Below are 26,319 nucleotides of genomic sequence, written 5' to 3' on the forward strand. Positions count from 1 at the left end.
CGTTTTTGTCTATGAAAATTTGATTGATCTCTTCTTTGCATTCTTTGCAATCTCCTATCTATGCTTTAGCGTATCTGTCTGTTTCGGTTTTGACGACCTTTTATACTTTTTATCTTTTATCGCTACTTACGGAGCTTTAAACCAAAGAAATCGAACAAATTTAAAATCAGAAGAGCCGACTAGTTTTCAATCAAATTTATTATGCGATTCTCGTGAAGACTATGTTTTAAATAATATTAAGCTGTTTTTATAATAATACATAATATTATTATGTACGGAGGAAACAATAAGCCAGATGTATCATTGTTCCTGCCTGTCAATGAGGATACCGCAAGTCGACGGAGCCTTTGGAGGGTCAGTATTCAATAATGGGATTTTACATTAAAATGAAATAATTCTAATCCTATCGATTCTCACGACTGCCTTTGATTCCCGGCTGAAAAAAAAACTTTAGTAGGCTTATTTTAAATTTGCCACCCCATTTGCATTTAATATACAAAATCATTATTGTAACTTGAAATCCTAGACTTTTATTGATTTTCTTGTGTGTCAAGGATTGCATTGACGATCCAAGGTTAATAAATTAATTATACCATTCATAAGTCAAAATTACTGTTATTACTAGGAAATGCTGTATTGTTAGAAAGTATTTGGCCAAAAAATTTTTTTTTCAACAATAATTGTTGCAAGGGGACCATTGTCGTATTTTAATATTACTATTATATTATTATACATGGATTAACCTTTTTGTGGTGAAGCCAACACCAAAGAATCATTTACTATATTACAATAAAGAAAATCCACTGATTTTTGCTATGTGATTTTTAACTACTTATTACTAAAAACAGGATTTTATGCAGTATAAAAAGGCTGAAATATGCACGAAAAATGCTGAAAATATGCAAGTAAATTGTGATAACATGCAACATATTTCTATTTTAAATACGCTTATTTTTTTTATTTTTACTAACAATCTTTGTTTTTATCAATGTTAATAATAATGTATTTTTCTAAATTATTTGATGTAAGGTTGTGTCTTCTATCAGTCAAACTTTTTTTATAAATTGAGAATGAATGTTTAACCTATTTTATCAGCACTATGATTTTTAAAGTTTTATAATTTCCAAATTATGCATGCGCAGTCACATATTCGCTTCGTTGAGTTCTACTGATTGGTGAATTGGCTTTCCATAAATCGGAAATCTATCACAACACTATCATTGGTTGATTCGAAAGAACTAGTGATGTTCAAAGTAGTTCGCTTTTATTAAAATATAATTTTATTTTTCATAGATTTTCCACTGTACAGTTTAATGCTCTAATTTTTACCGCCCGAAAAAAAACAATTTTTGGATCCAATTTCCTGTAGCACTGAACTTCCTCATTAACTGTGCTCAATTGTTTAGACATAATCCACGCGGCTGCTAAGAGCGTAGAGGGCTCATAGAGCAAAGAGTGATATTATATGCCACAAATATGGCACAAATATGCCCCATCAACAGGTTTTTAGCTAAATATGCAATAGCATATAATCCGGTCTCTACTTTTTACTAATGATCGAACAACCGGGCATTACAATGTAAAAACACAATATTGTGTGTTTATATAACTACGTTTCCTTATGAGAACAGCAGATATTTCAAAGGATATACTTTACAAACATTACATTTTTTCTCTACATTTATGTAGCTTCTTATGTGTGTCTAATTTCAAGCATTTGTTAATCTTGAACATGTCGTGTTTTTCTTGTCATTATAAAAATCTGCATTATAAATCATGGTCGCCCTGTCCTTATTTATCCATACATAGAATCAAATCTTAAATTTTTTACTGTACTTAATATTTAAATTTGTTTTTACACATGATAGTGTTAGGAGGTGACAGTCCAAAGTCACATTTTTACTAATTAATTCTGTGATGTTTTTACTGAAATAAAAATGTCTGAACTTCACTAAAGAGATACAACGACAACAACAAACCATCACGCCGTTGCCCGTAGGGGTAGGCAGAGAGAATAGAACGCCATATCACTTTGTCTTTGCATACAGACCTCGCTTCCTCTACATTCATACATCTTCTCATGCACGCATGCCGATTATTCCTACTCTTGACATGTCCATCTTCAAGTATTTGATGGACTTGATCGTGCCATGTCTTTCTCGGTCTTCCTTATTTTCTGCATCCATCAACGTTCACATCGTAGATCCTTTTAGCCGTTCTTTCGCTGTTCATTTGCTCTACATGTCCAAACCAACGCAGCACCCTTTTCTTGATTCTGTCGATAATGCATGTCTCAGCCTTACACAGTTCACGGATCACGACATTTGTGCACCTATCATACATCGTTTTACGTCACATTCGCCTGAGGGATCGCATTTCGACAGCATTTACCATACTGTCATAATTATTTTTCCAATTCCATACTGCACTCCCTTACATTAGAGTTGGCACTAGAACTCCATTGTGAACTGCTAGTTTTGCCTCCTGCGATAAACATTTGTTTGCCAAAGTAGATTTCATTGCACCGTTCTCTTCCCAGATACACAAATTCTTCTACCTGATTCGGAATGTCTCGGTTCACACTGATCTCACATTTAGTTATATATAGATACAATGTAGGTAATATTTTAATCAAAGAGTGATATTATACTAAGCTAAAATAATATTGTCTAATTTTGTAAGTGTATGCAGTGATGTATAATAAATAGTCATGTTATTACTATACTAGCTACATTTAAGGTATAGCAAATATTGCAGGGGTCTTCAAACTACGGCTCGCAGGCCGAAGACCACCAATCCAGCCAGCCACAGTTTATTTTGATCACTGTTATTAGGGAAAAATAAGCTAGGTAGTTAATTAGTTTTGTCGTTTGGCAATAAGAATTTTCCTGATGGATGATATATTTTTTCGGGATAATTATAATAATTAATAATTATAATTAAAAATCTTTACAAGCCATAATATATCCAATGTGATAAATACAAAAAAAATAAAATATTCTTAAATCAAACAAAGGTAAACACAGTTAAATAATGGACTTATTGCCACAAGATATTTCTTACACTCGAGTCTTCTTAGTCAGTCAAAAAAAAAAAAGTAAATAAATTAAAAGTTAGGAAAATACAAAAAGTAACAACATTGTATCAGTTATGGTGTCTATAGCTTACATACTATCTTGGTAATATTACTTAATTGGCAAATGTAATTGGTAAATGTACAATTCTATTGCACTATTAGAGAAAAACAGTCTAGATTTAAGTAAGTATACATTACTGTTAGCTTCACCAGCCATATGTTTTACATAAGTCAGTTCACTTGATAAGACAAATCAGCAATGTGAAAATATACCGTGCAATTTGGAGCATATGAAAATATGTGGGTGGATTTTTGTCCAAAGTACTTATATTTATTTTATATTATTCTTTTGTATTGCAAGAAAATTATTTTGAAACTTAAAATGAAATAATGATGTTTTATGTGAAACTGGTAATCATTTTGTATATGTATAGGTATAATGTCAAACTCCATATTGCTCTTAACTAAGTGACGGATTCGATTGTAGGTTAGACTTAAGAATAGATCACCTGTCAAATTGCTCCCAGTTTATTTAGTGTAATTTTGTCAAATGTTTGTGTTTATCTATCCAATTGTGTAAGATTAAGTAGTTTTTATTATTCGACATTTTTCAGTAATAAGTGTAGTTATTATCAGTGTTTTCTTAATTACTACAGTTATTTTGTATTAGTTGTTGGTTAGTCCTATTTGACAAAAACTTACAATAATAACCATACTTAGTGTTTCTCTTAAAAAAACCATTTTTGTTTTATCCTTTTTTTTCTTCTTTTTTTGTCTGTTAATTCCTGTCCTGTAATATGGAGGATGGGGAGAAACCTCCTGATCCTCTAGATGCAATGGCAACAGGATTGGCTGAAGAGGATGCCAGTGGTATAACCTCACCTATTTTACATTCATCAAAAGCAAGAAACAAGCGTCTTTTGAAGGCTGAATCATTTGAGGAGACACTCCCGCCTGCAAAGGCGGTGAGTGTTCATCCTTCTTCTTCTACTTACATTCCTCAGGAAAACATCTTTCTCTCTACTTCTAACCATATTTCTCCTAATCCCTCCTCCCAAAATTACTCTACCCGTGTAAATTTCTATATAAATAAATCAAATGGACCTTTCATTGTCCATGTTCAGCAATGTAAAGGTAGACCGAATCACCCTATGGATTTAGAAAATTCCCATTTAAAAAAAGTTTTGAAAACATCAACGGCTTTCTCTATGGGTCAAGTGCAAATTCATTTATGAAAAACATTGGTACATAATCGAATGCCGCTTATAAAGCATCCATTCCGACATTCAACATTAGTAGGATGGGCCTTGTGAGCGGGATATCCACAAGTGTTACATGTGAGGAAATAATTACTTCCTTACATCACTCAAGCCCTAAAATTAGACGTCTTAATTATAAGGAAAAGTCGACGGAGACCCCAACATGGGAATCCTCTCAAACGATTGTGATTAACATTTTACAACAGAGATGAAGAACATTTAAGAGAAGGTAATATAGAAGTCTAGGCATCTACAGGGCTTATGACCTGTCAATGGCTGGTTTAAGTGGCCACTTTACACACTGTGTAACATTCACCATTCTGCCTATATTTGAACATCTATATTCCTTCAATTCTTTCATCTAGTTGATGTTTGTGAAGTTAAAGAGCTGAAACCTTTATTTATGCGGGTGAGATTCATCTAATTGAATTATTTCACCTACATACTAGGCAACGCCTGAAAATATAATTTTTTCAATTTCTATACTTCTTCATGGACCAGGTAATTTATCAACAATATTTTGAGTTTGTCCAAATTTTTGTATATAAATATAAACAGCTCCCCAGGGAGTTGAATCCAGTCCTTGTCTACAAAAATTTGGACAAACTCAAAATATTGTTGATTGTGATTACTTTTGGGGGACAAATTCTTCCCAAAAATATATATTTATTTTACTGTTCCTTTCCGGTAGAAACATATTTCTACACATCAATACAATGTTTTCATTGCTGCAAGTTCGGTCACACAAAATCTACCTGTCAATCCCCTCTTCAATGCTTTAAATGTGAGGAAAAACATTTTCCCGAGAATTGCACTTCATGTGACACAAAGTGTTTGAACTGCAATGGTGCCTAGAGGGCAATTAGTTTGGAATGTTCCAAATTTGCGCACCAAAAGGCTATAAAACATATGATGGCTTCTCAAAAATGTCATTCTTTCAAGCATCTAAGGTACACCATGAGACCAAATCTTCATGTGCTGAAATTGCTTCAAAATCTGTTTTTTCAGCCCCTCCTTCCTCTCCTATTAGCTCGAATCCTCTCCCACATTCTAAATTTAGATTTAAAACCCCAAAAACACCTAGAGTCCTAGGCTAAAATCAATCAGAACACAATGCTTGTCTTTTATATCCCAACGAGACGGAGTGGTCGTCAGCTCCCAATGGAGGTGCCCTCCCCAATAACTCATTCGTGTCCGAACCTCGCAATGTTCCCAAAAAGGCAAGTTAGGGAAAACTGTTTGTTCTGAAAATAACAATTTCTTCAAGATAATGATAACAATGTTAATTGAATTGCTATCATCTCAAAATTCTTTACCGTCCTGCGCTGCTCGATTAATTGCCAGCCTCTAATTTTATTTCTGAAAATGGGTCCACGCCCATTTAGAAATAATACGTCAGAAAACATTACTTTAATAAAAATGATTTTAACATGCTCCAATGGAAAAGCAGAAGTGCTGTAGCCAACAAAATAGAATTAAGTATATCCTAAAATAATATACCGTAAATTAGCTGCCATATCAGGAATGTGGTTATTTCCAAGTTTAAACTTCTCTATCCCCGGCTATTTTTGTATCAGAGAAGATCGTGAGGATGCAAGAGCAGAAGTCGCTCTATTTATACACTCTTTGCTATCCTTTTCTGAAATCTCGCTTCCTTCTCATTCTGAATTCTGCATCAATTAATGGAATATCATTCGTATCAGCTTATCTTCCACCTCGCTGTGAACTTGATACCCAATTTTGGAATGTGTTAATGCTGTTACTATCTAAATCCCATTATTATGTCCTCGGAGACTTCAATTCACACTCTACGTAGTGGTTTTTTTCTTATATTGACAGATCTGGTAATTAAATAAATTCCTTAATTGACTCCTACGATTTCTGCATTTTCAATGATGGATCAGCTACTAGGCTAGGCCTTCCTAATCAAAATGCCAGTGCAATTAGATTTGTCACTTTGCTCCCCGCAAATTGCAATAGCTTCTTCATGGGCAATACTGAGTGACAGTCATGCGAGCGATAATTTTCCTATAATTATTTTATTTTCTCCTAGTACCAAAAGAATAGTGATAAACTTGAAAAGCAAATACAACATTAGAAAAGGGGACTGGCTTGCCTTCTCTGAGTATCTTGAAAAGGAAACTCCAAAATTATCACTTGTCTGACTCCCGCGATACCCGTGACACCTTCTCAGCATTACTGGACATTGTTTTAGCAGCAGCTAAAAACAGTATCCCTCTATCCAAACTCTTTTAAATTTTTATTCACTGATGGAAAGAATGATTTATGTTTCCGGAGTTGAACGCACAATCAAAAGACTAATATGGAAAGATCTTCCAAAGGATTCTGTCCTTTGTCCTATACTTTTTAACATACATTGTCATGATTAGGAGATGATAGTCCGTCCTTATTTCCCTCGAATTCAGAACGAGGTAAAAAGTTGATGGAATGCTCAGTGGGAATTGACTTCCAGATGTAAGGGAGTATTCTATAAAAGTGTTCAAGAGAAAAATTTTAACTCTCCTTGGTTCCATTCAACAAACCTGTCTAAGAAATTGATCTCTAACATTAGTAGGTATTGGTCAATGTAGCACTAATAGCTATGTGTTAAAAATTTAATGTTGTGGGAAGTCCATGGTGTGAATGTAGTCAGAATCACGAGACTCCAGATCACATTTTCTTTGGCTGTCCATTAAGAGACAGATATAGTATCTACTCCTCCTTAAAAAAATAAACTTACCCTATTAACATATCATCACTCCTCCATCCCTGATCCTGAAATTATCAATCATATAGGAAGATTCATGTCAGAAAATGAGATTTTTTAATTTTTTTTTTTCTTTTTTCATTTTTACACAATTATATTCCTTTTTGCCTTTTTACATTTTACCCCTGGCAGATATTATCCTCAGGATGGATACCTAGTAAAAAAAAAACGTGATAGATGGCTTTTTAGAAGCAGATATTGAAAGATATAAAATTTATTCTGAAATGTTTAATTATGTTATATTTTTTATGTTGTTATGTTTGTTCTTAAATATCTTTTTTTCTAGTGGTGGAATCAACTGTCTCGGCTTCAACGCAGTGTAATTTATGTATTACTACTGATTACTGTCATTTATTTAGTAGTATCAGAAAGATTTAATGATATTCATGAATCCAGTTCAAATAGTAATGAGGTAAGTCACTTTAATTTAAAATGACTAAGCGATTGAATGAAAAGCATTCTAACAACAATTAATCGTTGTGTCTTGTTATGATGTGCCATTTACTTATTTTATATTATTAATTTAGTTTTCAGAAAAAAAAAATACTGAATTTAAATGAAAGTAAGTTTTTCATTAAAATGAGCAAAATGCATAGCTTTTTTATGCAACTCGTTTTGACATATAAAAACTTTTATTTAAATTTAATTTCATTGCAACCAGCTAAGAAAGGAGAACTGCAAATTTCTCAAAATGTAAAATATTATTTGGCAATAGTAATTTAAATCTCTGTAATTTGGACATGTTATAGAAATAATGAATAGTATTTTTTAAAAAAACATTTATTCAACCCTCTTTGAGTGGTGTCCGAGTTGATAACTCTAGACGCTTCCAACATGATTTTATTAATCTTCTGGAGTTGATTAATGTTTTTTTTAGGAATGTGCTGGATTTTCCTTTTGGTCCAAAAAGTAGTACCTCATTTGTGTCCACTTTTTCCTACTTGGCCAGACTCAACACTTGATTTCTGCCAATCTCCTATAGATATTTCTAAGTGAAGACTAGAAAATTCATAACATTTCTGTTATTTTTCAATTGGCGCATCGGTATTCAAGAATATATTATATTTGTGAATATTAACGAGTCAATTTTTATCAAAACTCAACCGTACAATACACTACCACATTATTTTCGTGTGCCTTGAATGTAGACGGCTGGGTATTTACAGGAAAATTTGAAGAAATGTGAATGTTTATACATAGGCAGAATGGTGAATGTTACACAGTGTGTAAAGTGGCCACTTAAATCAGCCAATGACAGGTCATAAGCCCTGTAAATGCCTAGACTTCCATATATCCTTCTCTAAAATGTTTTCTCTCTCTGTAACAAATTTAGTTCCAAATATTTACTTTGAATTGATACTTTTAATTTTATATGTACTTTTTAGGATCCTGTGAATAATGTTGTTGACAGTTTACCCTTGAAGAACCATATAGATAATTTTAGAGAAATATACCCGGATGAGAATAATGATAGTGGTAATCACGATGAGAGTAATAAAATCATACGTGACGTCAATCCAGGTGTTATACGACAACAACAGATTGATGAACCTGATTCCCACTTATCTGGAATTCACTTTAGTGGTATGTACATCGATTTATTCTCTTGTATCGATACTATAAAACGAAAAAATGTGTGTTTGTTCATTTTAACAACTCCTTCAAAATGGTAAGTTGAATCGGTGTGAAATTTGAACACAACATTTAAGATGCAATTTTTGTATAATTTATGTTATTTTCAAGCCAAATTATTCTCAGCTTTCTTCGGTATAAATATAAACCCACTAACGGTAAGTCATAGCAATGTGAAATTTTAAACATTAAAAGCAAAGCCTTGTAAAAAAAAATATACATATTAGGTGCTCAACTATGAAATTTTGGGATTTTTATTGTTTTCGTTTTTTCTATTCCAAAAATGAACACTGTAGAAGATTGAAGACTAGATTTGAAGGTAAGGAATCAAAAGTGATAGTGGAATCTCAATCTCAAACTACAACTGAGGTAGCAGCAGCTTTCAAAATAAATTAGTAAATAAACAATAAATAAAAAAAACAATATTAAGTAATTTACACAAAGCCGGCAAAGTAAAAAAGTTTGAGAAGTGGGTACCCAATGAGCAGAATAAACGCCCTTAAAAGTTTGTTGAAAAATGAAGTTTGCAGATTTTTTTGTAAAGATTTTTTTTTTTGAAATTAGCTCTTTCACCGCTAAGCATAGATTACGTTTGTCGACACCCGTACGCGGCGGAATATTTTCAAGCGCTAAATATCACGGATGAGATTTTTAAATCGTCTAGTTATAAGAGACAAAGGCATTTATCCGTATAATTTATCGTTTAGTTATCTTCCCAAATTGAACTTCAATAATCAAATAAGTTTTTATGTGTATACAAAGAAATTACATCAATAATCATTCAAAATTCATTTAATATTATGTCCTAATATTGATTTATTTACTTTTTTAACATCGCATTGGTTCAAATTTTAAGATGCGCGAGGAGCGAAACTCATATTTATGTTGTTTTTATTGTTAAAATAAAAATAATTATACTTATAATTTTAGGATTCTACATATAAAATAATAAAAGTGAATTTATCGTCGGTTAATATCGGAGTTTTCCGTGGCATATATAGAAACAACATTATTTCGAATATCGTTTTCAAAATGAAAGACTATTCTAGCTTACTTTAAAATCTGTCCTTCACAAATCTACTTATCATTTTCGTCGGTTTGACATATTGAGATATTATGATTATTTTTTAAATAATGTATATTTTTAGAAAAACAAAACACGAACTATACAAAATGAGGTTTTTGATGTAATTAATATAGTAGTTTTTATTTAAAGTCGTTATTATTACAAATATAATTCTTACATGTTTTCAGTACAACAGTAACACAAGATTTTCAATAACACTATCAACGCACAGTTCTATAAAGATAACGAAATACGACACTCGAGATACGGCGCAAGGTCATTGCCGAGCGGGAATTTTAAAACTGCTGGGTCATTTTTTTGCCCGCTCTGATTTAAATCTTTTATAATATAAACAAATATAATCCTAGGAGTTATTCAGAGATGTCAATCATCAACAAATGTTCAGGGAATATTTCGATACAAACTTTTTGGCCATCTATCGTGTATTTATCAGAGTATCATCCTGTAAAGTCGAAAATGTCTAAAAACAGTTGCCGCGTATGGGCACGATTTTTCAGACTGTCTAAAGATAGTTCCCGCTGGGATTGGGTTAAATCATAAAACAACTCAAAACTGTATTGTAGAATAAAAGACCTACTATTGAGCTACTTAGAAAAAAAATACGATTGTAGACTTAATGGTTTGGCTACATTAGGGACATCCAGCCCAAAATCGAATTTTTACTAAAATGTCTTAAAAATCCAAATAACTTTTAACCGACTGAATATTGCAGAACATACAATAATACAGAACAACAATACAAAACATACAGAACATAAAATACCAATATACGTATAATGAGTAGAACTGTTGGTTTCCCATATAAAAATAAAAAAATTAAAAATTCAATACAATATTTATTTATATATATGCCCAATGGGCATTTTTAAGGACACATGTATACATATAAAATTATTATAAAAGAAAGTAGAAAGACTCAATGGTATATATAGTAGACTTGGTGGAAGTGGAAGCGGGAGAGAAGTGTTTATAATTCAATTTGATTCAGTGATTGTTTGAAAGAAGACAACGTGTTATCAAAGAAATCAAGACTGGTATGTTTGCTGCCAGACCTAAGAATTCTGGGCATAGGGGAATGAAAACCATAGTTAGTTCTATGGTTATCGGTATGAAAGAGTAAGTTTTGTCTGAGGTTTCTAGTTGGGATATTTAATTTTATTGAGCTCAGTAGTTCAGGCGCATCAAAGAGTGAGTTGAGAATTTTAAATAGGACTAGAAGGTCGGATTTATTTCAATGGTCTTGAAGAGAAGATATATTTAAGCTTGTTTCTAACTCATTATACATATATTGGTTTCTGGATAAGCCCCAAACTCCAGCCTATCTTTCTCAAAAATCGATGTTGAACCTATTAAATATTTTTGATCTGAACATCATAATATGGAGACCAGATAACAGAGGAATACTCTAGGTGCGGTAGAACTAGGGAATAGAAGAGAGTTTTAAGAGTATTGATATTTTTTAAGTCAGTTGTGCTTCTGTTAATAAATCCAAAGAGTTTTAAGAATTTATTTATAACATGTTCAATATATGAATTGTAAAAGAAAGTTTAGTGTCAAGTATGATACCTAAATCTCGTATACTAGACACTGATGATAATATTTCATCGTTCAGTGAGTAGTCGTGTATGATTGGATTTTCCAGATGAAAAAATCTCATAACCTTGCACTTACTTAAGTTGAGATGTAGATTATTGGATGAGCACCAGGTGCTGCTAAAAAACAGTCAATAAGATTGTAATAGTGAACAATCGGAAAGGGTTGGCAATCTGTTTGAGAATCTTAGTGTCGCCAGTGAACAGCCAAATTGATGAAGTAAGAAAAATATTTTTAGACCATTGATGAATAGATTGAATAGCAAAAATAATATGAGATAATATTTTTATTTTTTATTTTTATTAATTCAATATGACATTCATGCAATAAATAATTATTCTGTACATAACGGCAATTTCATGGTTCCCGGAAATTTGTTCGCCAACAGTTGTTCGCAAGACATTTGTTCGCGGGCTTTTCTTTGCAGAGGCAATTCACCGCCAGCGACTTATTTGCCACAGCACTTCTTCGCTGAACATTTATTCGCTATGACATTTGGACCCTGGTGCCAGGTCTGGACCATACGGTGGGTGATTGACTTCTGCGAAACCACATTCACGAACTGCAGCCTTTGCAACTTGAGCCTTGTGCACCGGTGCATTGTCGTGGAGGAGCAGGATCCCTCTGGCCAATTTCCCTCGCCTATTCTCTTTGATCCCCTTCCTCAATTGATAAAGGATGCCAAAGTAGTATTCCCCGGTGATATTGATGCCCTTTTTCTTGTAACCTATCAGCAAAATTCCCTGGGAATCCCAGAAAATTGTAGCCATGACCTTCCCTGCGGATTGTCACCTTGAACTTCTGTGGGTGCTCTGTACCTTTTCGGGGCCACTACATGGACTTCTGCTTACTCTCAGAATCATAGTGATGAAACCAGGTTTCATCCCCAGTAACAATTTTGTCAATAGTTTCTTTAGAATTTTCACCACAGAGCTCCAAAAACCCTTTGCAGCTTAGTATGCAGTGAGATTTTTGGAGTTGCCTTAGGAATCTCGGTATCCATCTTGCACTGACTTTTGATATGTGCAGGCGGTCATGTAAAATAGAAACAATGGTACTAATGGATAGGCTAGTAATCTCGGCTATCCTTTTCACCTTCATTCTGGCATCCTCCCATATAAAATTTTCTATTTTCTTCACATTTTCTTCTTTACTTACTGGCCTCGATTGGCCGATCGGATCGCTCGTCGTCTTCTATGCTCTCTCTCTGCCCCTCTTAAATTCACTGGACCACTTTTGAACTTTCAGTTATAAAGGAGCAGACTCCCCGCAAACTTCTGACATCTCTTTGAGGATGGTTTTTTGATTTTTTCCTTGTTTAGTGAGGAATTTTATAACGGCACGGTACTCGAGTTTGTTTAACTTTGCAAAATGACTCATCTTGTTTGTGTTTCGGGGACAGCTACTCAATGACTAATGATCCGTTTGTTATGAAACTCGGTACTTATACTACCAATTAGTGTAATATAATGAGATAATTAACCATTCATTCATACTTGCACTCCTTCATATCAATACAGAAAATATATTGAACGCCCCTTGTATATACATGAAATGTGTGCTGTCCCTAATAATTTGGCTATAATATTCGTCTTTATATACCTAAATGTTTTTTCCAATGTGTTTCCACTTTTGATCACATCTGTCACAACTAAACGGACTTGTAGTCTCATGTAATTAGGACATGTGTTAAAAAAGATAAATTATTACTAGACAGTAATATAAACTAACCTAAGAATTACATGAAAGTATGATATAAATGATTGTTTATTATAGGACCAAGTAACTCAAGACAGCAGGCAGTGGTGGAAGCATTTCAGCACGCTTGGTCGGGGTACAAGAAGTTTGCTTGGGGACATGATCACTTGAAGCCAATAACCGGTGGTTATAATGATTGGTTCTCATTGGGTTTGACCTTAATAGATGGCCTCGACACTGCCTACATCATGGGGCTGACAGCAGGTATCTTATCCCCAGTTTTTTACCCCGATAACCTTAACTATTTTAGGCATTTTACTGATGAATTTATTGGCACTAATTTCCCATGTTAAAAATCCCAGTTTTGGTCATGCATCTATTTCATAAATTGAATTAAACACTTTGTTTTAAGGCCACTTGAGTTTATTTTGAAGCTCTACTAGTTTCGGAAAGCACAGATCTTTCCATCTACAGGTGTTAAATAAAACAATGTGTGTAATTCAATATATTTAATCATATTAATCCACAAAATTAATGCCGGTTCAATAAATAAAACATCTATTTCATCATTACACAGTTTTGAATATCGTTCATAATAAAATGAAAATGCGAAACACCGTATATAGATAAACATAAATGAAATGCGAAAATACCACTTTTTATGAATGCGATTGTAACATTTATTTGAAGCAGTTTTTGAACATTACAGAAATAAAAGAAGAATGATACTCAAATCCACAGATTTACAGTAACCGTCGACATTGTCAACCATCGATATCTTCAAGATTGGTATCTTTATTATAATTTTTTTTTTTTTTTTCACAAAAACAGAATCGGGTTGTGGTCCTGTGGCTAGTATTGCGGACTCACGGATCAGAGGTCCGAGGTCCAAACCGCACTCTACCCCAACTTGATTCCTATTTTCTAATAGTGAGTTATTTACAACTCGTTAAAAATAGCCCCAATATAGAAATATTTGGGTAAATCATAAATCATAAAATATTAAAAGGTTATTTAGGTATTGAATAAAACTGTTCTTATAACACGGTTTAATACAATTTGAGAGACAGTAATTTTAGTAGACAATCATTACGACAATAAACCCAGTGGCAGAGTCTGCTGAGACAAGATGGCGGCTAGCAGAGCTTCAGTGTTACTACACCAGCGGTCGGGTATATTAGAGTTGCCATCTCTTTACCAAAACATAATAATATCTGCCGAAAACAAGTGACATATTTACAAATTGCAATAAAGTATATAAACAACAAAACCAGTAAGAAAAATGAATAATAAAAATTACACAAACATAAAAATAATGTAAATATACAATACAATACTCTTCTTTTATTTCTATAATAAATTACAATGAACTTCCAATAAAAAAAATCACTAACCAACTGAAACTTGCTATTTTAAGTAATAGCTTGCTATTAAGTAATATATTACTGCAATATCTTTTAATTTGTTACTTTTATTCTCATTTTTATAGAAAAAGTACTTTATGTTATGAAAAATTATGAATTATATTTATTATTCATTTTATAATGTATGGGAGCGAAGTATGGAATTGGAAAAATGATGATGAAAGTAGGTTAAATGCTGTTGAAATGCGATCCCTCAGGCGAATGTGTGGTAAAACGATGTATGATAGGTGCATAAATGTCGAGATCCGTGAACTGTGTAAAGCTGAGATATGCATTATCGACAGAATCAAGAAAAGGGTGCCGCATTGGTTTGGACATGTAGAGTGAATGGCCAAAGAAAGAACGGCTAAAAGGATCTACGATGCGAATGTTTATGGATGCAGAAAACGAGGAAGGCCGAGAAAGACATGGCACGATCAAGTCCATCAAATACTTGAAGATGGACATGTCAAAAGTAGGAATAATCGACGTGCGTGCATGAGAAGATGTATGAATGTAGAGGAAGCGAGGTATGTATCCAAAGACAAAGTGATATGGCGTTCTATCCTCTCTGCCTACCCATACGGAGAAATGGCGTGATGATTTGTTTGTTATTATTTGAATTTTGTTTGAATTTTATAATAAATAATAATTTCATACTGTTTATTATATTATTTATATGTGTGGGGAGGAAGAGAGTAAGGGATGAGAATGTGCTGTTTTCTATGTGCGCAGTTCCCAATGGATTTGTATAAGGGCGACACCAGCATTCAGATCTATTACATAGTATTCATTGTTAAAATAGGATTCAATCAATAAAACCTCAAAGAATAAGTAAATGAAAGAATTGATCTAAATGCTGACGGAGGCAGAGAAGGGAGAGTGACATGTAGCGCGCCTTTATATAGGTCCACTGGGCACTGCGCTTATAAACAACAACACATTCTCTGGTCCCCACAAATGCAAATGCGATCCTTTAAAATGTATAAATTTACACCATTTTTGCGATGAGTTTTTTTTATCTCAGATGTTATTTTATGTATTAACAACTAACCCTATCGATAATGTTATTTTTATTTTTCCCTTTTTAATATATTGTTGGCCAATGCTAAAGTCGCAAATTAATATTTTATAATATGCATCCTTCCACTTTCCATGATGTTGTATCCCAACCCAACACAGGGCTCTTGGCCTCATAGAGTTAGGGATACATTATTTAAAAACATGATGTATCTTTATATGAATAAATAAATAAATCTGATTTTCAGTTTTATATTTTATCTATACCATGAATAGAATATAATATATTATATTATACATACATATACTAAAATGGCAATTATTATGAATGCAATTGAAGTTGGTTTAGTAATATGCAGTTTTTTTAATGAAATCTTAAATTTATATTGATATTTCATTTTGTTTATTTATGATTAACATTGTACATACATTTATTAGGGACAGAGACACAGTTTATAGCGACACAATCAAGAATGACCCATGCCTGTGAACTTGCCCCGACTCGCTAGAAAATCTGTGTTGAGTTGGGGTACTTGTATTCATAACCATACATACACACATATATACATATATGAGTACATTCGCATGTTATATTTTATACATACATATTAAGTTTATACATATCAATAATACTTTATACTTTGTACCACTTATTACATTTTACATTTATAAATACATATTGGGCGTTCACCAGCCTATCTTACATAGCCACATTCGTTCCACTACTGGACATAGGCTTCTTTTAAACACTTCCAATATTTTCTGTCTTGGGCTATCTGCTGTCATCAACGACCCGCAAACTGGACAATGTCATATGTCCACCTTTTTTGTGGCCTTCCTATGCCTCTTTTGTTGTTTCAAAGCCTTCACTTCAGGCAAACATCTGACACTGTGCCCACTGCCATTTTAGCTTTGCTGTTCTTTCTGTGATGTCGGTAACCTTTGTTCGGCGTCTAATATCCTCATTTCTAATTCTACTGAGACTGGCACCCAAAATTTGTCTTTTTGTTGCTCGCTGAATGCACTTTAACTTTTGTGAGTTTCCGACAGTGATGGACATAGTTCCCTGGCCATACGTCATCACTGGCAAGATTACACGACTTATAGACTTGAGCTTTCCAGTCTATAGGGACCTCTTTATTATATATATTTTGACTTGCCGAAAGCATCCCAGCTTAGGCTTATTCACAGTGGTATTTCCGCAGTATGGTTCTCTTTCTCCAACTTTATTTTGTGTCTATATCGTCGACTATCTCAATGGTAACTCCGTCATGGGTTGGTCTCTGGAATTTTTGTTTTCCCCACATTCATTTCCAAGCCAATCTTTAAGGATGCATCGTGGAGGTATTTAATCTAAATTTTAAACTTCGATATCATGAAATTTTGGCACTGTCATGACAATATGTTTTTCGTAGTGGTGAAATGCATATAATAGATCTATTTATCAAGCGGGCATTTTTTAATAATTTATGATTGTAATTTTATTTGAGTTTTGAATTTTTTTTTAAATATGCTTGCAAGTTTAAATTTTGTGTTTAAAATTTATTTGTAGAATATAAAGAAGCCAAAGAATGGGTAGCCACTAAACTTTCGTTTGATGTAAACAAAGATGTTAATCTATTTGAAGTTACAATCAGAGTACTTGGTGCTCTTTTAAGTAATTATCACCTTTCTGGTGATGAAATGTTCTTAGAAAAAGCTGTAAGTATTCACCTTTTTACTGTGCTTATTCTGTATTTCTATTAGATTTAGACTAGTTTTATTGTGTATATTATGTCTTTAGTTTGATCTGGGTGAGCGTCTATTACCAGCGTTTGAGACTCCGTCAGGGATCCCATACTCTGATGTCAACTTGGCTACAAGACAGGCTCATTCTCCCAAGTGGTCACCTGACAGTTCGACCTCTGAAGTAACAACACTACAACTTGAGTTTCGTGACCTATCCAGATCATCAAATGACCCTCGATTTGAGGTAATTAGTGTTTTAAATTTCTTAGATTTTCATGGATGTTCAGATGCAAATTGAGTTTTTCTAGATTGGTGGTCTTGTTGATGGACGCTGCAATGCAATCCAAAAAATTGGAATAAAGTGCGGACGCTTATGATATGTAGTTAAAATCGAAAAATCCTATTTGTAATTGCAGTGTAGTTTGGTGATTTCACTCCCAGTTCTAACGGGCTTGTCTCCTTTGTATCTGAATGTCCAGCGACGATCTGCAAATTTCTGTTAAAAAAGAAAGCGTTTTATTAGTGGCGTCCGTCTACATCTAACTGAAGAAATGTCACAATCGGATATGAAAAAAATTCTCCTTAAATGTTTTTCTTGATTCTTGGTAATCTCGGGTAACCTTTCTTTTTTCCTAAAAAAAACTCCTCGAATTATCCCTGATCACAGGACTACCCAGTTTTTTTTTATTTCATGCTGCTGCGGATATCCTAATCAATCTTCTGAACACATCCATCCATCTATCCTATGGTCTTGTTCCTTTTGTCTCCTCTTTGAATACCGAATGGAGCTTCCCACTACTATCCGTAGCTCTTTTATAGGTCCTGTTGGATATACAGATCCGGTTGCTTCTTAAATGAATTTTAAGACTTTTAAAAAGATTTGTAATCATTTCGGCAAATTGATGTCCAATCAATTTAATCCCAGTCAGTAAAGAACTAATTTTCTCTTTACCTTAATCCACTGAAGTACATATTGCCGGTGAAACTGCAATACCGCATAACTATCAATTTGATTTTTAGGCAGAAGAACCTTAAAATCGTTCTGTTAATTACGACTTTAATCAACCGGAAATACTGCTGGAGTATTAGAATAACTGTCATTATTTAAAGTAAAAATAGCAATAAATTTAAACTAACAGCTCTTAGTCCCTATAATGCAATTATTGCAGTAAAACGTTTTCTTTAAAAAAAAACAGGTTATGCAATATTGCGGTATCACCAACTATATTATGTATTTCTGGATTGCCTTCTTTCAGCACTAAGATGCCAAGCTAGAGTTACAGAGAGCTTCTTTGGGCAGCTTTTCTCGTTTGGCAATATTTCCTTTTATGTGGGCACCGCCAAGGAGACTTAGGTCCGCAGGCAAGCTGTAGTTTGATGATGATAAATATTTAATCATCACGCCACTTCTCTGTATGTGTAGGCAGAGATGATAGACTGTTTACATTCACACTTGACTTGTTCATGCAGCTGTGTTTTTATATCTGCTCTCAAGATTTTTTTAGACTTGATCATGTCATTTCTGCATCTATCTATATATGCACTGTAAATATTTTTAAACTGTTCTTAAAAAAGTTCAAACCGTCATACCACCCCTTTCTTAATTTTGACAATTATGTTTATCCCATACATACCCGTACATATAATGAAAAAAACTAATTATTTTTAATATGATTATTTTTTCATGACAGAAAGTTGCATCTAAAGTCTCCGAACATGTTCATTCGCTTAGTAAAACACACGGTCTAGTTCCTATCTTCATCAGCCCCATATCTGGCCAGTTTGTGACATATTCTACTATTACTCTCGGAGCCAGAGGGGATAGCTACTATGAATATTTACTGAAACAATGGTTGCAGACTGGAAAAACTTTGGATTAGTAAGTGCTGCACACATTCATTTAGCATGTTAAAAATTTATAATTCTGTTTCTTCGGTCTAAAAGGACCAATGTCGGATTTTATTTTTTTTTGGCATAATTTTGTAGAGGGTTGATGTCAATTGAAAAATACGCATACCGTAAAATCTCGACTATAATACGCACTCGTGTATAATACGCATACTCGATTTTGCGAAAATTTTAAATTCGAATATAATATGCACCCATAACTTTTCAATATTTTATTTTAAAAATTCAATAAATATTTATTAACATACAAATATATAAAAATTTCTAATAAAAAGAACAAAAAGTCACATTCGGTAGAAAAGCAACTGAAATAAAACTCAGTCTTAATCACTATCACTAGAATGCAGCTGTTGTTGAGTCTATTTCACAATTATTGTTGCCGTCGTATTAAATTTCGCCATCATCATCCTCGCCTGATGACACCTGTCCACCATCCCATAATATGTCGTCCTCACTCCCGTCCAAATTTTTTGATATGCAACATTTGAAGAAGCCTTGTTTAATAATAGACGGATCTAATTCATTCCATATCAAAAGTACCCATTCTACAACGTCTAAGAAAAAACATTTTTTTTTGTACTCTATCCTAATTTTTGCGGTGTTAAATGAGAAAAAAGTGCATATTATACACGAGATTTTACGGTATGTATTTAAAAAGTGTGCGGGCGTATATACACATACACTTATGCGGTAGTGTTTTTTTTATTGAAAATAGTTTCAAAAACCTCAAACAGTTTATTATAATGGCACAATTTTTACTATTATCACATTATTTTTATCATTAATCATTGTTTATTATGTGGAAAAAATAAATAAAATAGCTATAAATTGGCCCTTTTAGACCCAAGCAACAGAATTATTGAGTAGTTAATAAATAATATTTACTTATGTAATAAATTTATATTACACATGGTTGCACCGTAATAAAATAAACTGGATAAAAATTACTTATGTAAGAAGTCAGATTTTGTCCTTCCTGTGGTGTACATTAAGCTACCCATGCAAGAGGTGCTGGATTATATTTCTGATAAGATTATTATGAAATATTTATTTAGTAGGGTTTTTTTCACCATAATACCAGGAAAGTCCCAGAAGTACCAGACCTAAATTTTGAAAAAATTATATTTATTTCTCAACATAGTCTTCTTTTAGCTCGATACACTTTTCCCAGACTACACCTCTTCATTTTTGGCAAACTTCTTACCACCGAGCCATTTTTTCATGTTTGGAAAAAGAAAATAATCCAAGGGGGCTAAATCTGGCGGATAGGATGCCTGAGAAAGCAATTTGAACTTTATCTTGTTGATTTTGGCCATCGCGATAATGGATATGTGAACTGGTGGATTTTCTCAATGAAACAACACTTTCTTTTTTGCCAAATGCGGCCGTTTTTTCTTGATTTCATCACTCAAACGCTGCAATAAAGTTGCATAATACTCTCCCCGTTGGTTTGCTTACTTGGTTTACGTTGGTTTGTTTACTTGCTGTTCCTTTTTAAAGATAATCAATAAAAATTATCCCACGCACATCCAGAAATACTAATGCCGGAACCTTGCCAGCAGATGGGACTGTCTTTGTCTTTTTTGGAGCCGATTCTCCCCTTGCAGTCCATTGTTTTGACTGTTTTTGGTCTCAGGTGTGAAGTGGTGGACCCATGTTTCATCCGTGGTTATGAATCAACGCAAAAACTCGGCTTTATTGCTGTGAAACATCGCTAAACACTCAATTGAAACATTCTCATGACGCCATTTTTGTTTCATTGTGAGCAAATGTAGCACCCATCTCATGCACAGCTTTATCATGTCCAAATTTGCAGGTACCTTTGGGACAGCCCTTGTGTGTCATAATTCCATAAGCATAAAAGTATAAAACCAATTATTTTGTCTTTATGGAACAAACAATCAATACATGCAATGCCACATACACCATTAAGTGCATATTAGGTGAATGTTGAAGTTACATATCCAATTTGCAATATTATAAAACCCTTCTAACATTTAGATACCAAGAAAGAGAAGACTTGGATAGAATCCAGATCTTTACAAAGTATGTATTTCAATTTTCATAAAAATGTTTTTGTGTTAATAAGTAATATTGTCATATTTTTTAGTCTTCGCGATGATTTCATATTGGCTATTGAAGGTGTACAAGAATTGCTAGTCAGACGAACATCTCCTAATAAATACGTTTTCCTTGGAGAACTTATATCTAGTGGTAAAATGCAGAAGGTATATATTTTTTTTGTTTATTTGACTCCAGTTACTTGAATTTGTAATCCATATACAAGTATATAATATGTTAATGTTAGTATTTAACCACTTACCGACTTTTCGTCAAGGTACGTTTCGAAACTTGTAGACAATAAAAGTTAATAAGTGGTTAAATACTAATATTTACTAATATTAATAAAAATGTTTGACCCCAAAGTTAATGCTTTGAACATAAATAATATATAATATGTATTACATACCGATTTATTTTGGTGTCCAATTTATCAAGCCTGAATTAAGCCAGTGTGTGTATGGACCACAACATGATTTATTGCTTTTATTTTTGAATAACGAATTTACAAAATACATGGAAATTAACAACTGAGGTGACATTCAAGGAAATCAAAAAATCCAAAAAACAACCTTATTCCTGCTAAACATAATATCATCGATGGTAAATCTGTATATCCATGAAACCGTCTGACCTAAGGGATAGTCACAGCATCTGTTAATGCATTTACAAACAAATGAGGAAGTTACCTATAAAAATACAAAACAAAACATTGAAAATATGGCTACCCAGAAATTGAAAACTTAGCTCCTTACTGGGATCTCTTAATATGTGCACAGAATAGGGACTTCTGTATGTGTATATCACAATAAAGACTAGCATTTGTCACTTTCAGTGGTGGTCATCGCCATACTGAAGCACATAGAATAGGGAATAGTTACATTTATAAAATAAAATATTATTACTGTCTAAAATATCAAATAATTTCTTTCTGTATGTGAACTGCCGCGCGGTCCGCGCCGAAATGCGTCCAGGTGCTTGAGCTGCATCATAGTGTGGCAATGTTCAATGCAGTTCCTTTTTATAAAAAAAATTCTCAGAAATATTTTTTTTTATTGTTATTATGAATAACTAATATAGCACCCTTTTTGTAATACCTCAAAGGCGCTTTACAAAGTAATTCTGTTAATATCGGCTTTTATTTGAGTTAAAATTTGAGTAAAGTTTTTTAGTAAAACAGTTTATTTTACCACCACATGCTATGGATTAATCTAAATGATTTAGAGAACAGGTGGGTCTTAAGTTTGTCGGAAACATTACTTCATTCTCGCAGTTTTGCACATTTGCTGGGAGAGCATTCCATGCCATAGTGCCTGTGACCGCAAATGCGCGTTTACCAAATTTAATGCGCTTGATCTAAGCGTAACATGTCTGTTAGCTTGTTCATCTGGAATGCATAGTTATTTTAGATATTCCGGAGCCGAGTTGTGCATTAACTTAAACGTAGCCAGCTCAATTCCCGATGTAGTGGAGTGATATGACTGAACATAAGAGATTCCAAAAATAAGTCTCACTGCTGCGTTTAATACAGACTGTAGGCGAGTCATATCTCCTTTACAAATAGAAAAGAAAATTAATGAAATATACTGTGGTGATGGTTAAGATTTAATATATAAATTTGTTTTCTTTAAATTTGTATGTTTATAGGAGTTGAAACCAAAAATGGATCATCTAACATGCTACCTTCCAGGGACATTAGCATTAGGTGTTAAGAATGGGATGCCAGATTGGCACCTGAAACTTGCTGAAGATCTCATGCAAACGTGTTACCAGACTTACGCAATGCATCCAACTTTTTTAGCACCGGAGATTACTTATTTTAATTTGCAGGTAGGTTACTAATTTTATCTTAATGTCCATATTACACGGATCATAAAACTGATCAGATCTCTTCACTCAGAAAATATTGTGTCATGAATTATGTGCATAAATTGGTATTAATTAAATACATCCTAATTTTTATCAAATCTTAAAATAAAATTTTGTGTTGAGTACAAATTGTCATTATGCCAGTAATATCTGTTATTTAACATTGTCAAAATAATGAACATTGCTATTTCATTCTATTTATTGTATTTGAAGGTCTTAACTAATAATGAAAGACGCAGCAACCGACAGCGGTGACAAACTGTTTTTTTTATTTATTTATTTTTAAAATAAATATTTGCGTTCGTATGATTTATCCAAATATTTAATTTTGAGGGCCATTTTCAACGAGTTGTAAATAAATCACTATTAGAAAATGGAATCAAGTTGGGGTAGAGTGAGATTCGAACCACGGACCATTGGTCTGTGAGTCCAAAACACTAGCCACGGGACCACAACCCGATAAAATACATGTTCTTTCTCTCTAGATATAAAAAGCCGTATAATTAAAATAATTTGGTAAAATAATGCAAGGAAAAACTATTGATGGACCCTTTTTCTTTTTTTGTGTGAAATGAAAAAATAAACAACATGTGTGGAAAAATGATTATCAAAGGAACGATAGATGTAGAATATACTTTTTTTAAAAAAAACTTTTCTTTCTTTCAGAATGAAGTTTCCACAGATATGTATGTCAAAAGTAATGATGCTCATAACCTTTTAAGGCCAGAGTACTTGGAAAGCTTGTGGTATTTGTACCAATTGACAGGAAATACCACTTATCAAACATGGGGTTGGCAAATATTTCAGGTATAGTAATCATGAAGTACTTTAATGTAAATTTATAATGAAAACAATAGCATCACTTTGAATAGACCTCAGTATGTCAGTTTCGTAAATACATCAGTAGATAGAAATAGTAGAGAAGTTCAACATATGCTTTCAAAATGTCTGATAAAAATAACATTTTTAATCGCAGTCCTAAAATGTGAAGATATGTCCTTACCTAATATTTATTTCCAATGTCCTTATTTTTTTATTTCTAGGCTTTTGAGAAGTACACACGTGTGCAAAATGGATACACTTCCATTGGAAGCGTGAAGAATGCAGACAATACAAGGCCTCGTGATATGATGGAATCTTTCTTTCTAGGAGAAACACTTAAATATTGTTATTTATTATTTAGTGATGACAAATACACACTGGATTTGAGCAAATTCGTTGTAAATTCTGAGGCGCATATAGTACCAATAAGAGACACATGAATTTGGAAAAGTGTTACGTCGTTGCGACGTTTATGTCTATTAACTGATATTATATTGTAATGGGAAATTAAAATAACTGCCCGAATCCACCTATGTATTATGTGGTGGAAAACAGGCCTATCTCATTTTTTATACGTCTTTTGTACCGTTCTTATATACATTATTAGATATAAATGGGCATCACATAAATGTTATTCTTGTATGATGCATGATAAGAATCCTGCTGTAAACTCACACTTGTAAATGTAAATTTGTTTTAAATCGTTGTAATATATGTACTTTCAATGTAACCATTCTTATTAAAACTCCATGGTTAGTAAACTTATTAAATTAATGAGTGCATAAATTTCTAAGAGCAATTATATTATTTATTGCAGATCTCATAATTCAGGGTCACGTCAATTTAATTGTTCACTTTATAAAATTCATGCATTTGGTAACACCCAACTCTAATTAAAAAATTCAAGAAAAAAATGCCCCACATACAAAAAAAAAAGAAAAATTACTGGGAACGGGGATATGCTAAATGATAATTTGAAAGTCGTAAAAGATTACACTATAGAAAGTTCTACATAATCTTCCGGAGCCATACATGTACCTATTAACCCAGACTGACTGTGTATTAAAGTGCAGATTGAAATTGCACATGGTGAAAGAGGATATCATGGATTGATGGAAAAACTGTTTCGGCAAACTCCTCCACCATAATCCTGGTCAGAATGGAAATAGGAAGGAATAGTTTACCAGAAAATTTTTATAGAAATATATATGAGGAATTATAAATGAACAAAGCATCCGTATCTGATATGGTAACAACTTAGCTAATCAAGAATGGTGGGGCAGCTCTAGAAGCACTTATGCACAAATTAATAAACAATATTTGGACCTGTGACATTATGACAAAGGAATGGAAGATGGGTTTAATTGCGCCTATTCTAAAAAGGGGGACAAGTTGACCAAACTATAGAGGATGCTGTTCACCATAATATTTATCTTTGTGCTGGAGGCTATGGTACGTAAAATGGATGCGAGAAATTGTGTTGATTATTCCCTCACGCCGGCCATGGGCTTATAAAGACAAAATACTAATTATTAGCCCGTCCAAGCAGAGTAAGAATAAAAACAGAGCATCTAAAAATGTGATAAAATTGTCTGTAATTTTTCAACGAAAAGAATTTTAATGGATTTTGTTTCATTTTTCAAAATGCCAACATTAGTTCAAAATAAATATTTCTGAAGTGTTCCAAGAAAAAAATTGAAAAAATTGATCTCAATTTATCACACATATTTCATATGTCCATGCTCCATGTTAAAAAAACCATCACAAAAGTAATGTCACTTGTTGATGAATAAACAAAACAACCCCTTGATAAAATACAAATTGTACATAGTGGAAAGAAAGCATAAATATGTACTTATGAAAATATGATTGACTATGAATTATTTCACATATTTTGCTGTACATATTTTTTTTTTATTTATAGTTTTTTTTGTGTAAATTCTTATATTGCATGTCAATGTGAGTTTGAGATAAAGCAGTCTTTTATTTTTATATTTTAAATCATGGAAACTGTGTTAAAGTACAGAAATATCCTAAACCCTTAAAAAAACCATTTGTGATAAAAGTACAAATATGTTTTTTTTAACAAACTTTCTGTTCAGCATCAGATACAATATAATTATTACAAGAATTTATAAATATATTTGTTACTTTAGTTTTGAGTAACATATCAAGTAAAATTTTATTCCTTATTAATATTTATATAGGGTAAGCAGTATAATGATTGGCACTCTAAGAAAAATGTTTCATATTTCGATTCTTTGTGCCTCACTTTTTATATTTAAGATTTTTTCTTTTTAGATCCATATTCTAAGAACTATTTAAATCAAAAATGCTCAGCAATCCTTCAAAACTAATCAGTAGTCATAGGTTTTTTTTCAAAAAATATTTTTTAT

The 26,319-nt window shown here is 32.8% G+C and overlaps 1 protein-coding gene across 1 annotated transcript; it reads left to right on the top strand.

Moving 5' to 3' along the window:
* The first annotated feature begins 37 nt into the window (after positions 1-37).
* LOC148279359 (endoplasmic reticulum mannosyl-oligosaccharide 1,2-alpha-mannosidase-like) lies at positions 38-24,865 on the top strand. Its single transcript, XM_088230094.1, has 11 exons — positions 38-354; positions 7,389-7,514; positions 8,488-8,686; positions 13,191-13,376; positions 17,088-17,236; positions 17,319-17,507; positions 18,955-19,142; positions 21,282-21,399; positions 22,880-23,062; positions 23,768-23,908; positions 24,145-24,865. Exons 1-11 carry the CDS (start codon positions 271-273, stop codon positions 24,361-24,363), a joined length of 1,782 nt encoding a protein of 593 aa, XP_088086220.1. The 5' UTR covers positions 38-270; the 3' UTR covers positions 24,364-24,865.
* The last annotated feature ends 1,454 nt before the right edge of the window (positions 24,866-26,319 follow it).

Source organism: Micrasema longulum, unplaced genomic scaffold, assembly GCF_059751315.1.
Source record: "Micrasema longulum isolate JH-2025_06_02 unplaced genomic scaffold, ASM5975131v1 h1tg000730l, whole genome shotgun sequence".
NCBI classification, from domain to species: Eukaryota; Metazoa; Arthropoda; class Insecta; order Trichoptera; family Brachycentridae; genus Micrasema; species Micrasema longulum.